The sequence below is a fragment of the Anopheles aquasalis genome, chromosome 3, assembly GCF_943734665.1.
Source record: "Anopheles aquasalis chromosome 3, idAnoAquaMG_Q_19, whole genome shotgun sequence".
NCBI lineage: Eukaryota > Metazoa > Arthropoda > Insecta > Diptera > Culicidae > Anopheles > Anopheles aquasalis.
Window position 1 is genome coordinate 6,332,501 of NC_064878.1, and position 12,500 is coordinate 6,345,000.

At 50.3% G+C, this 12,500-nt stretch overlaps 1 protein-coding gene across 2 annotated transcripts in view; it reads right to left on the reverse strand.

Moving 5' to 3' along the window:
• The window catches only part of LOC126575748 (mucin-12-like), a 63,745-nt gene that overhangs the window by 3,519 nt on the left and 47,726 nt on the right, over positions 1-12,500 (reverse strand). For both annotated transcript variants that reach the window (XM_050236602.1, XM_050236603.1), the window contains one exon: positions 1-1,339. This exon is cut by the window's left edge and continues 3,519 nt beyond it. In XM_050236602.1, the coding sequence (XP_050092559.1) occupies positions 1-1,339 (1,339 nt within the window). The remainder of the gene's footprint in view (positions 1,340-12,500) is intronic.

Genomic DNA, 12,500 nt, shown 5'->3' on the forward strand with positions numbered 1-12,500 from the left:
GAAACCGTTGAGCTGTGGTTGGTGTCCAGAAGGAGCGATTCCTCTGCCAACTCTAGCTTCAGCTCCTCGATACTCGCTTCCTCCTCCTGCAAATCGGTTGTGGTTTGTTCGGTCGTACTGGCTCCACTCACTGTACTGCTGGGATCGTCCTCTGGTTCCGTTTGGCCAGTGCTTGCGCTACTCATCGTTGTACTGCTGCTGGCCACAGTAGCCTCACTATCAGCCGTGTCACCATCCCGATCAGTTGGTGTACCGGATACAGCATCCAGCTCAGTGGTTGTAGACTCCGTCGTGCTGCTGCTGCTGCGGCCACCATCGCCATCGGTTGGCGCAGCATCCGGTGTAGTGGACGAAACAAAAATGCTCTGCACCACCGTACGATTGTTACCATCCAGCTCGATCTGACCAGCGAGTGTTCCGTTGGGGAGACTTTCGAACGCGAGAAAGGAGATGTCGGGTTGACTTTCGGCTCCATCGCGATCCGATCCACCGGTCGTGGTGGTGGTGGTGGTGGTGGTGCCGACGGTTGTGGTTGTTCCTGCTGGCCTGACCGCACTTCCGGTCGCAGCAGTGGTGCTCGCAAGAAAGGGCCGATTTTCCGATGCATCCACCGAGACGGTTGTGATCTTGGCCTTATCCTGATCGACGGTTGCCACGTCCACCATCGCACTATCGTAGTAACTCGGACCGAGATTGTCCTGGTAGGTTAGTTTCGGTACCGATGGTGGCATCTCCGGTGGTAGATCGATGCTCAGCGGTAGATTCACCTGGAACGGGCCCGTCGAATCGTAATCGTAATCATAATCATCCTCCCCAGTTCCACCACCCTGGCTGCCGCTGTCACCGTTGTGCTGGGCGAACAGACTCTGCAGTTTCGTCACGAGAATGTCGGCCGTATTGATGCTCACGATCTGGATGCACTTGCCATTGTAGTCCACCTTGTAGTCGGGCGGACAGGCCGATGTGTTGTAGCTGTTCAGGAACGGGGTTATGAAGATGGACTTGGGAGTGATTTTCTTCGTCTTTCCACCGATCGGTAGGGCTGGGGCGCGGCTGTTATCCTCCGACAGCCAGGCCGCCTCCCAGGTCAGATGGTCCGGATTGTTGTCGAGTGGTTTCGACGTAATCGGTAGCCCGGCTGCCAGTGGCACCAGCAGCAGTAGCAAGCAGCAACAGCACAGGTGCACCGTGGTCATTCTATGCGTTTTCATCGCCGTCGTTGCCGTCATCATCATCATCGATGGCAGAATCGTTCTGGTCGTTGCGTTCTCTTTGACTGTTGTTGACGTTCGTTTTCCAGCGGAACCGTAACCGCTAGTGCATGGTTCGCTGAGGCAATCTATGGAGGGGAAGAAAGAGAAGAAATCGAACGAACGATATAGTGAGGTTGGCATGGGCATGGCAAAGTTTCTGCTGCTGGTCTGGGAATACGGTTCGGAGTCACGGTTCCACGTCACAGCGAACCGGTTGAACATCCAGTCAATCCATAGAATTGCAGTCGAGTGTGCAAATAGGCGAACAGGCGGTTCGGCGCTTCTGGTTGAGCAAACAAACGAGTCTCTCTACACTAATTAGACTTTTGATAAATCGTCTGATCCCGGTGGTTCTGTGGCTTCCTGGCGCTATCAAGATCTTTAATTTTTCCCTCAAATTTGAATACCAATTCAGATTCCCATTTTATCCATCTCGCTCATCTCGTCATCGTAACTCCCATAATTCATTGCCATTCCGTACCGCTAGCTTCGTGCTTCGCGGAGCAAATGGTCCAGGATATGTTCACTCTTATCCCCACACATTCGCGTGGGTCTCGCGGTTTCACCGGAACGACATCCCGATCCCCCCAGCCACTCGTAAACTCTACTCAACCGTAACAAAGTCATCCCTGGTCCCCGGTGACGGCGCACAGGATGCCGCCACACGGTTGGTGGTGGCGCAGTTTCCATTCCAATGGTTTATCGGCGAACGGATTATGGATATTGGGAATGGGCCTGATGCCGATGGCGCGTCCGGTGTCATGAGCCAAATGAAAGAGAGCAAAAAAGAAAGATGGAAGCACGAAGCACTGAACGTGGAGCACATAAAACTGTAATCGAGCGAGCGAACGGGCGAGTTTGTGATCCGGATTGTTGGTCTGTTTGAAGTGCAGCACCGACGGCGACGATGTTGTGGCACTGTGACTACATCATGCATAGCAATGAGTACCAGGCAGATCCACCGCCCAGAGGCGACAGTTTGGCCTGTGTGTGATCGATTTCTAAACCCACATAAGCCCCTGGTGTGCCTACGATGGAACCACTTTTCACTTTCCAAACACAGAGTGTTTCCCTTCGGGGTTGCCGCGGGTTTTGAATTCAAAATTCATCTTTTCGACAAAGTATTTTAACGATTTCCTTTCCCAAAAAGTAGCTAATAAAAAAGTGAAGCGCGAGAGCTCCAGGGCGTAAAGTTTGAAGTTCGCGAAAGTGTTCTTCCCTAGCCGGCGGTGATCATCCTGGGCGAGGAAAAGCGGTCTGACCAGTGTTGTCAGTGCGTAGCCGTTGCTGAACCTGCTCCACTACACTCTCGCGTGCTGTTATGCAGCCATCGTGCAGACCATCACGATGGTGGCACTAGAGACGCAAAGGAATAGAGTAGAGAGCGAGAGACCCCTGGCGTGCGGCGAGAAGATGTGTTTCTGGGTCAGAAAGTGTAAGTTTCCGTTCCCGAGTGGCCCGCGGGAGGGCTGATCGGTTATCCAGCGTCCGTCCAGCGTCCCGGTCAGTCCGGCCTGTTCACATTCGATTTCGTTTGCCCAGCGGTTAGACCATCGGTCAGTGAAGAAGCACTTCTAATGTGAAGCCTTGTGAAGACGAAGATCGATGGAAGTACTCCCGGTGTCCCTAGAGGCTGCTCCCTATGGCTGAGTGAGTACGGTTTAGCTTTCGGACAGGTTTAGCAATAAATCATCTTCACTTTCAGCGAATCGCGAAAAAATCTCAAACGTAGAGACAGACACCGCATCAGTTGGATGAGATAAACACGAAGACGAGTGAGGCGGCCACTGGGCCATCTTCCCAAGCTTTTCGCTTTCTTCACTTTCTTCTCGGAGCCTTCGCACACGGCGGGTTTCGGCTTTTGAAGATCGGTGCGATAGATCGCCCGCCACGTTCTGTAGAAAGTTCGCACGGGGAATGTGTGGCTTCCCCCGGGCGGGCGAGGGATCGCCTAAGGGAGTTCCCTAGTTTTTTGCAAACGCTTGCTGTCTCCCATCCTGGTTCGGTTTCTGATTATTTGGGACACGCAGCATTTTTGAGCGTTTGGAACGCTTGGAAACGTCGTTTTCAACAGTCCAGGACCCATTCCATTACAAACGTTCAGAATTGAATTAAGATAGGAACGAGGATTCCGATTTATTGGCCTGTGTTGATTGACGGTTACTTGTTGAGGTTCGCCGCCATAAAATGTTCATGGGAAAGCACTTGAAGCAACTCGCAGCTCGATTGGTTCCAGATCGAAAGATCCACCGATGTGCAGTGTGTTCATCTGGCCGCGGCTCTGGTGATCTGCGCAAAAACGAAAACCGCAACCACAGCAACATCTCGTGATTTTGAAGTCGCTTCGGTGTTGGCAGCAGCTCGAGTGGATAATCTGTTGTGCTAAGCTTGCCAATTGTGGCCGATCTGAAGAGGGGTTTTGCTACTTGTGAAGCGGGCGCCCGCGTGTTCGTTAATCGATCCAGCATCGTCGTATGCGATTCGTAATCGCTTCAGGGGCTCAGGGTCACCATAATGCACGGCCATGGCGTTCGAGTGGCATTTTATGGTTTGAAACGTTTGGGTAAATGCTCACCCGGACATCACGCTCGAGTTGTGTGTTCGATGGCCGAATTGCCGAATGAAATTAAACGAATCCGAGGTCCTTGGGAGACGACGCGCGATTCGATGACCTCGGGATATGGGGCCGCAAAAAAAAAACAGACGCATTGACTGACGGGCGGACCAACACTGAGGCCACGGGGACACTTGCACCCACTGTTTGCACAAACTAACGATGTTTGAGGACGCTGGTGGTCGCTCATTAATATGATCTCTAGTGCCAGGGACGATGATGACGATATCATACCGATAAGTTGATGCCATGTCGAGGATGACCGGTGGTGCTTGATGGCCCAAGGGAGGGGGGGGGGGGGGCATGTTATCGCAAAACGCATCATTTACGCGTGCTGCATTCGTGACTCGAAGGACACGGCGCTTGTGCATGTGCAACGGTGCTTGAATTTCAAATTGGCATTTGGCAAAAAAAAAAAACCTTCTCGAGCCTCGAGCGTGTTATCAGACCGGCACTCGAACCAATGTATGTGATGATCCGGAGATGCAAATCATCCGACGACGACCGACGGCGAAAGGCCACAACATCTGGTTTCACTTGCAGAAAGGCCAGCAAACATCAGCAGGGTGTCGGTGTGCTTGAAAGAGAAACACTTGATTGAGTTGGCATCTGGAGCATGGACCGTTCCTGGGTGTGCGATCGCGATCGCGACGTGTTTGTGTCGCGGATGAGCGAATGTTGATTTAATAAAATAAATTTTAAACGAGGCCACCACCAGCCGATCGGTCCCATTGCTTGCGTATTAGAACTATTGGCGCATTTTCAACCTTTAGCTCGTGGGTTGGTGCTTGCTTGGCAGAGCAGAAAACCGGCCCCTAACTCACTGGTTCATCCCTTGTAATCTCCGTCGATCCGGCGGTTGACAAAACGCATTTTTCATTCTAGTGTTTCGTTTTTGGTGAGACGATTTTTTAGGGCCAGCATGATTAGTTACTCCCCGTCGTGGTTTGAGGCCCAAGGGAGTGAGCTTTAAGGGTCCCAGGGGAAGGTGTTTGTGATCTTTCGAAGAGAAAAGGGTCAACGAAAGTTTTGGGGATCACCACTTTCCATGCTTGCTTGCTTGTACGGGAGAGAAATCAGGTTACAGACATTCTTAAGAAATATAGTTTACAATTTATCACGCAAGTGAAACTGATCTAGCACAGGCCGCCGGTGGCATTTCTGTCGTTCCCAATTTATCAGTTTCCTCCAAGGTGACGTCACAACTGAAGTCGGTCAATCCACCGATCAGTTAATGATGGAACTGTGTCCCTCATCAGGGACGCTTCGTAAACATATCATCGAATCAGGCGTTGTAAATCAATTCACCAACAAACAGCCGGTGCCCGTCAGTGTACATTCATGTCACCCCTGGCACGATTTGTGGACATTCGGTTTTTGCCTTTTTATTTCTCTGTCACGCGATGGAGTGCAATTTCAATCATTCACCCACATGGACGGCACGGCGTTGCGTGATAGTGTCGATGACGGTGGTGAACGCGGATCGCATCCGCAAACCGACGGCAATCTGGTTGTGCAATCTATACTTCCCCCTCAAGCCTCGATAGTGTTTGGGAACCAATTGGTACCGGTTTTCGGCTTGGTATCGCGAATGACGAAAAGGCGATTCTTTGTGCGATGGATCCATCCCTTCATCCCCGATGACAGACCGGTGGTTTAATCCATGTTGACACGCGACGAAAAATGAAATCGACCATTTATCTGGAGAGAAATGCGAGAGGCGGGATTGGGATCTCCCCCGTAGGTGACCCCCTAGGTGACAGCGGTTGCGTGTCACGACGCATAACTTGACCTTTGCGGATGTGCGTTGACGGAGTTTATCGAGTAGAGTAGTAGAGTCTGTGGAGTTTATCGAGTAGATTGCAACAAACTGAACCACTCTGGCAGCAGCAGAAGGAGCCCTTTTTGATCCTTTCATTTTGATTAACTTTACCCAGACAACTGTGGACAGGGCTTCCAAAAACAATCTCAAAAAATGAAAATAACACGACAGCTGACACAGCCGACCTCCATGGGAGGTATTTCGACCCATATACGGTGGATTGAGCGGTTCAAGAAAGAGAAAGTTTAACGAGAAACTTGACCTTGGTTGCATCAGGAAACGGATCGCACACAGTGATCCGAAAAGTGATGCGAAATGTTGGCAATCTTTTCAGTTCTGGTAAATCATCCGTTAAGGGACATGCGCCTAATTGAGTTGAGGTTGTTAATCATCAGTTCACAACCCAAATCAAAAGCACGCGCGTTAGCTCCACTCGGAACCGGAAGGTGTTTCACCGGATCGGTTTACGTGACTATTCCGTCATCTCCGAACTTAGAGCTCCACGTAACGCATCCTCGGAACTAATCGAATCGAATCGGCTATAAAATCGACAAAACGTGATAAACGTGCCAGCAGAGATCGTTAACACACGTGGAGCGTGGAGCGTTTCAATTCGCTGATATCATCACCCCAGCACACAAACACAATCACTTGGCTTACCCTGGAGCACGAGCCGGATCGGACGTGGGGGGGGGGGCTGGAGTTGGGCTAGTTGATCCCTGGAGGCTAATTCTTTATGTACCAAACGGAACCACCACGCTTCAGCTTGATGATGCTGGCACACAAACAAACACTTGGACTTGGTCACTTGGTTGCCACTCGACTGGAAATGAATTGTTTCCTCGGAGCAGATCTCGGATTCTCCAGACCGTTGTTCACAGGACTACCGCGTATGGGCAACTGGTCACCGGCACGGTACACCAGGTTGTATTTATCCCGTTCGGCAGGACCAAAAAACTTCTCGCCTTTTGACCGGCAAGGCAAACCCTTTCCCGAGCGCCCGGATGTGGCTGCACAGCACAGGATGTGTAAGGCAAAGCCTAACAATCCTTAACTCCAGGACGCTCAGACGCTCAAGAATGCGGGTTTCTAGAGACCCGAGTTGGCAAGAGTTGCAGAAAAGTAAAACTAACACACGCAGCACACGGCACGGATAAGGGTCCGAAACTTTCTACTTTCTCGCCTCGCCGGAAGGCAAAACAATCCGAGAGAAGAGAAGAGAAAGGCTTGGACCAAACCTTGGGCCTTCTCGCTTCTATTCTGTTGCGTCATGCTTCTAGGGCCATTTTCCTTCTTAAACCGAGTCCTTCTGCTTGCCGACCACAGGACAACACAGTTCGGTAGTCTGCGTCCTCCTTCTTTCGCAATTCACCGTCCGTTGTGCGTCCTTTTTCGTCCTTACGACAGAGACCTTCAATTGCGATTTTTCCCCTTTTGGGTCCTTAGACGTGACGCAGCGAGAACGGGCACGCACACGCGTTGCACAAAAGATGCACAACCTGTTCGCAGAAGGGTTCTCGAAAAAGGGGTCCTAACGGATACCTAACCTGCCACAAAACGGTGCCCATAATTGGATAAATGATCTGTCGTGGCCGATTCCAGGACCATCGAAGGTCCTGAACGGAATTGTGGTGCGGAATGCAAAGGAAGAGGGCCATAAAAAGAGATGGTACCGTTTTAAAATGGTTCCAGAGCTGAGCGTAAAAAGGTCCCACAGGAGCAGGGATTTATGTTTTGCTTCCTGAGGTCCGAGGAATGTTGCAGATTTAGAAAGTCACGTACCGGGACTGACACGGTGCTAGAACTGAAGGGAGGAAGAAGCCATGCAGCGATGCTAACAGGGTGTTGAGAGAGTGTTTTCATTATCTGCTGCTGCTGCTGCTGCTGCTTCCAGGAATTTTCCAAACAAAGCATTATGCTATCTCATTATTAGGACGCTCTGGACAAGTGGTTTGCCTCGGTGCAACGTCGTGTTTCTAAGGAACTTTCTAATCCTTTATTTCCATTTTTGTGTCCTTCAACATCGGGAGGGTGTTTAGGAGGAGGATTAGAAAAGAAAATAAGGTCCCACAAAGCATCCAAGATAATTCGATTATGCTCTCGCTCATCTTTCCAAGAAGACAGCATTGATTTGGAACACAAACATGCTCAAAAGGGCATCCAATGTTGGTGCTGGAAACCTTCACGGCCTGAGACCCTCTGTGTTTAAGAAAAGAATAATTCTCATTACAAAATGACATAGCTGTGAGGTGCGCGCGGTTCGAACTTCGATCTTTCGATCACAGCTAAGCATCTCTTTGTTCGGCCAGTGCGTTTGCATCTTCTTCTCGTTGAGATACGATCCCGCGTGAGGTGTATCGGCTGGATGTTCTACGAAGCCTACAACCACTTGACCAACTAATTGATCATCAATCAAACTACTTGCGCGTCAGCGTCGAGTAGATGAATTTTTGCAACATCTTCTCGCCGTAATGCCATCTCATGCCATTCCTGCGGAGCCGAGTGAGCCGAGTTAGCGTGCGACAAATTCTAGCGAGCAGCCTGTAAATCAATTAACCACCCGCGAGTCAAGCACCAGCAATCGTTTGCAGCACAGCATTAACCTTGAGTTTTTATTATTTTCTCTCCCTAATGACAGCACAATTTCTGATGAGCTGACGGGGTGGGGACCTGAGGTGAAGAAGCGATGTCCAACCGGAGACGGTTTTATGACTCAATTCTCAGGCTCAGCTGTCGTTGGAGGTGGTTGACTGTTTTACCACATGGAACTTGTTTTACTTTTAACAAGCGAAAAGAAGAAGGTCAATGGTTTGAATGGTCCACCACCAGCAGCAGCAGCGTTAGAACACGCTCCTTGCCATTCTACCAAACCGCCGGTTTCGCAAGAAATCGTTGACCGCAATTGAACTTCAGTCAGTGTCCAGTTCCGACGGACGATACAGACCGTTACCATTGGTTTCGTTTGCTAGAAAGTTCGACTACCTCCGGCTGTGGCCACAGCAAGAAAGCCAGAGATCATTAGCGCCTCGAAAGCCAAGAAGATATAGATGTTACAATAATGGCTTTCTGAGCTGCGGCCCAAGAATGGAACCGTCCACACTAATGAGGCTTATCAGGGATACGACAAGGCGGTGTGGGTGGTGAAGTTGGTAGCGGGAGTCATCATCAAACAAACAACACCACACCACACAACACCACAAGACAGATGAGTCGAATGATGGGCAACGGCTGGTCAACGATCGGATGGGTGTCACGTGTTGTGGGCGCGTTGAGACGGTTCCCCGCCTAATGCTCATCATTCTCGAGAGCTCGACGTTGTCTAGCCTCTTGTGAGGACACTTATCGGTATGGAACAGCTATCACCAGAGGTCATTCCGTGGGCGCTGTCAAGTATTACGTCGAGCGACCAGAACGACAGCAGTTATATCATCACCATGAAGCTTCATTCTCTAATTGTGTGACAATCTACGATCGAACAGCCCGGCCACAGCGCCTCATGTCATGTTTAAGTGTGTTTTTATGTTCATTAATGAACCGCAGCAAAGGTACAACAACCTTACGTAAGGAAATTCCCGTCGTCATCAGGTGAAAGAAAATGCACAGCCACAGCAGCAACTATTTCGAGCAATTCGGTCCACGTGGAATTCGCCGGTTTGGTTACGACGACCGACGCCGTCGACGTGCGCCAGCGGTAGAGAGACGCTGAAATATGCGAGGTCAACGTTCAGGCGTGGTCTGAGAACGGTCTGGGCCAAGGATCGCCGCTACACGATGCGAGGTAAGTCCGGGAAAGTCGACGAGTGGCTGAGAACAGCGGGTTCTCAAACTTAGACTTAGAAGCGCTTAAGCGGCACCAGGCACGCTGTCCATGAGTCAGAAGAGTGGAATTTTTCATTCTTCACCATCCGTGATCGGTGATCTGGAGGATTGGATTCCTCCCTCCCCGGCCCGGAAGATTGTGGAGATGTGCCCGGCCCTGTAAAAACTGGGTCAGAAGGTTAGTGGGTAGTGTGTTGCCGCTGCTCTGACTATCTTAAGTGTTCCTATTTATGGGGCTGCCCCTTCCAACTACACTCCAGCTCCAGCCACCGGCCCCGAGAGCTCACATTATTAGCCTGGAGCGCAGCGATAGGCCGTAACCGATGTCCGATGTGTTTTTTTTCTCGTTTTATTGTTTCAAAGTGGATTTTATGAGGCCAAACGCGGGGGCCCCAAAAACAGTAAAACAGTTCTGTTCCTTTGTTACAGTATTGTTACATGTGTTTTTTGGTTGCCAAGACAAGTCGTAAAATTTGAGGGGAGATGATTTAGACGACCTTTAGCTGTGAGATTTGGCATAATTTTTTATGGTCCTTGGTGGATGCACAAAAGTTGGTGTCTTTGTTGCCACGATGATGATGTAAGCAATTATAGTGTCGATCAATTAATCATTTTTTCGAAGGATCCAAAGTGTCTTAGCGCTTCAGCACAGATCGAATGTTGCTGCTGCTGCTGCGCAGAAGAAAGTTTTGCGTTCCAGAATCCTCTGGCTGTTAAAGCATACCAGCACACAGCCTTTCTGGATGATCATATCCATACCAATACACCCTTCATCCCTCTCCGTGGCACCGATTGACCGCATTACCTGAACTGACTGCCAAATGTGGGCGTTAGGGGGGGATTTCATAAGACAGAAGTAGGTTTTGCGTTCTCAACCTCCGAACCATCAGAATGAGAAGCCAGCCCTGGCCGGGTCTGTCCAGTGTCCACGACTCTACGACACAACGGCCTACTACGCCTTCCTCCCCGAAAGGTTTGCGTAAAAATCACGCCACTCACGTAACCACCATCGGTGGCTGAATAATTCGCTTTCATGTCGTCTTCGATTCACTGTGCGCGGTGCGTTTATTTATTTGTGCCATTTCGCGACGCGCCACGAGCGGCCAAGCAGCGTTGACCGTGGCTCACGTCCCTTCCATCTGCTAAAGCTATTCTCTCTCTCTTTCTCTTGATAAATTTGAGTGCGCCATTGCTGCCACTGTGCGCCACTTTTGCGGCCCCTGGGCGATCGATAGGCCAACAACTACATCGCCAGCACTGCGCGTGTCCTCATAACTCGACAAAATTGTCCGGAAAAATGGTAGAATATCCGCAAAACCGCACATGTTTCGGGGAGGTGCCATTGACCAGCAAGGCAAAGGTTGACACGGTCAACATAATCATGGAACCCCGTACAAAACAACAGGTCCCCGAGGCTGGCGATTGTTTTGCTCCTCGTGAAATCCCTGCTCGTGAAAAGATTGGGAAAAGGATGTCAGCAGTGCCAGCGACGGCCACGGTGGGGTACGGTGTGATCCAAAAAGCCTATAAAAGGGCCTCGAGACTGCATCGGAGGGAACAGGAGGGCTGTACGGCCCGATGGCGGCCAGAGTTTGTGGTGGTTTGCGAAAACATTTATGTTAATCGTATGCTAAAGGCAAACCGTGGCCAGTATTATTCTTTGCGTGCAAAACAGGAGGTGAAAATGAGTCCGTGTACCCATGGCGAGGCGGTTTTAGACTCGGATGGTTTCGTTGCGACTCGGCACGATGGTGGAGCGGTGGTTTGTAATATATTCGACGCCAGCAGCATTGTTTGCGTTCGCGTGGAGTGTGTTTTGATTTTCGGCGGCTCGATTCGATTTTAATGTGTCTCAGTGGCCCAGGGCGCAGGCCAACCGGCAAGCGGGAAGATAAACATGGTTTATAGAGTTGGTGGAGCTCGAGGGATTCGCCAGCCTCCTTTCGTCCTTTTGGGTATGCTGAGAGAGATTATAAGCAGGACTACTGAAAATATTTAATAATTTGATCGAAAATTAATTTTTATGCAAAAAGAGTACGTTCCCATATTTCCAGAAGTGTTATCATAATTATGTTGGCTGAGGTAATTATTAAATTCCGAAATCAATTTACAAAAAAAAAATGTTCAACTCCTTTTATACAAGGTCAGACACAACGTAGTCGAATTCTGTCGGCAGCGCACGGTCAGACGGACCAGACAGACCAAGATTACTGCATTGATCCCAGCGTACAGCATTGCGGCTACGGTATTACTTTTCGTCCCCAAACATGCAGCCCAAGTGGCCCAGTAGAGAGGGAGAGAGAGATTAAAATTAACGAAAAACCTTGCAAAACACACTACATGTATTCAGTGCTGCATGCCACGCCGCAATTCCAATGCTGGCCACCCATCCCCTCCTCCATTTGCCATCGATTGCGTTCGTCGTTCACTCGCACCGCCCATTGCTAGTCGTCGTGTAGTAGTCCTCTGGAAACCCCGTGGTGCAAACCAAAAACCTCACGCACAACAACTGCACGTCCGACTGCATCAACCTTCTGCTTCGGCACCAGACAGAGGGGGCCACTGCCCGAGGACCACTTGGAGTTGGAACGGCGAACGGGGGAAGGTTGGTTTTTCCGATAAATTCCATTCCGGTAGCCTTGCGCTGTGTGCGGGTGATTCGCATAAAGATATTAATAGGCAACAAGGGATGCAGCGCGCACACACCAAACCCTTGATCCAATCACAACAATTCAACCAAAGCAAAGGGTTGAAGAGGAACCCGGGCTGGGGGGATTATATTTGGATTCAACGCTTGTAGTACCGCTTCGGTGCCAAACGTCGTGGCATGGCCAGACACGCACCCTGTGGCCTTCTTTGGACCTCCTAGACCGCCGTTTAGTACGCTAGTCGGACCTCCCAGGCTGGCGCGAGCAGGAAGGAGGGGCAGCGCACTCAACTGACTAGCGTGTGCAGTGATAACGAGTTGATTTGATTGAGGGTATTAAGCGTA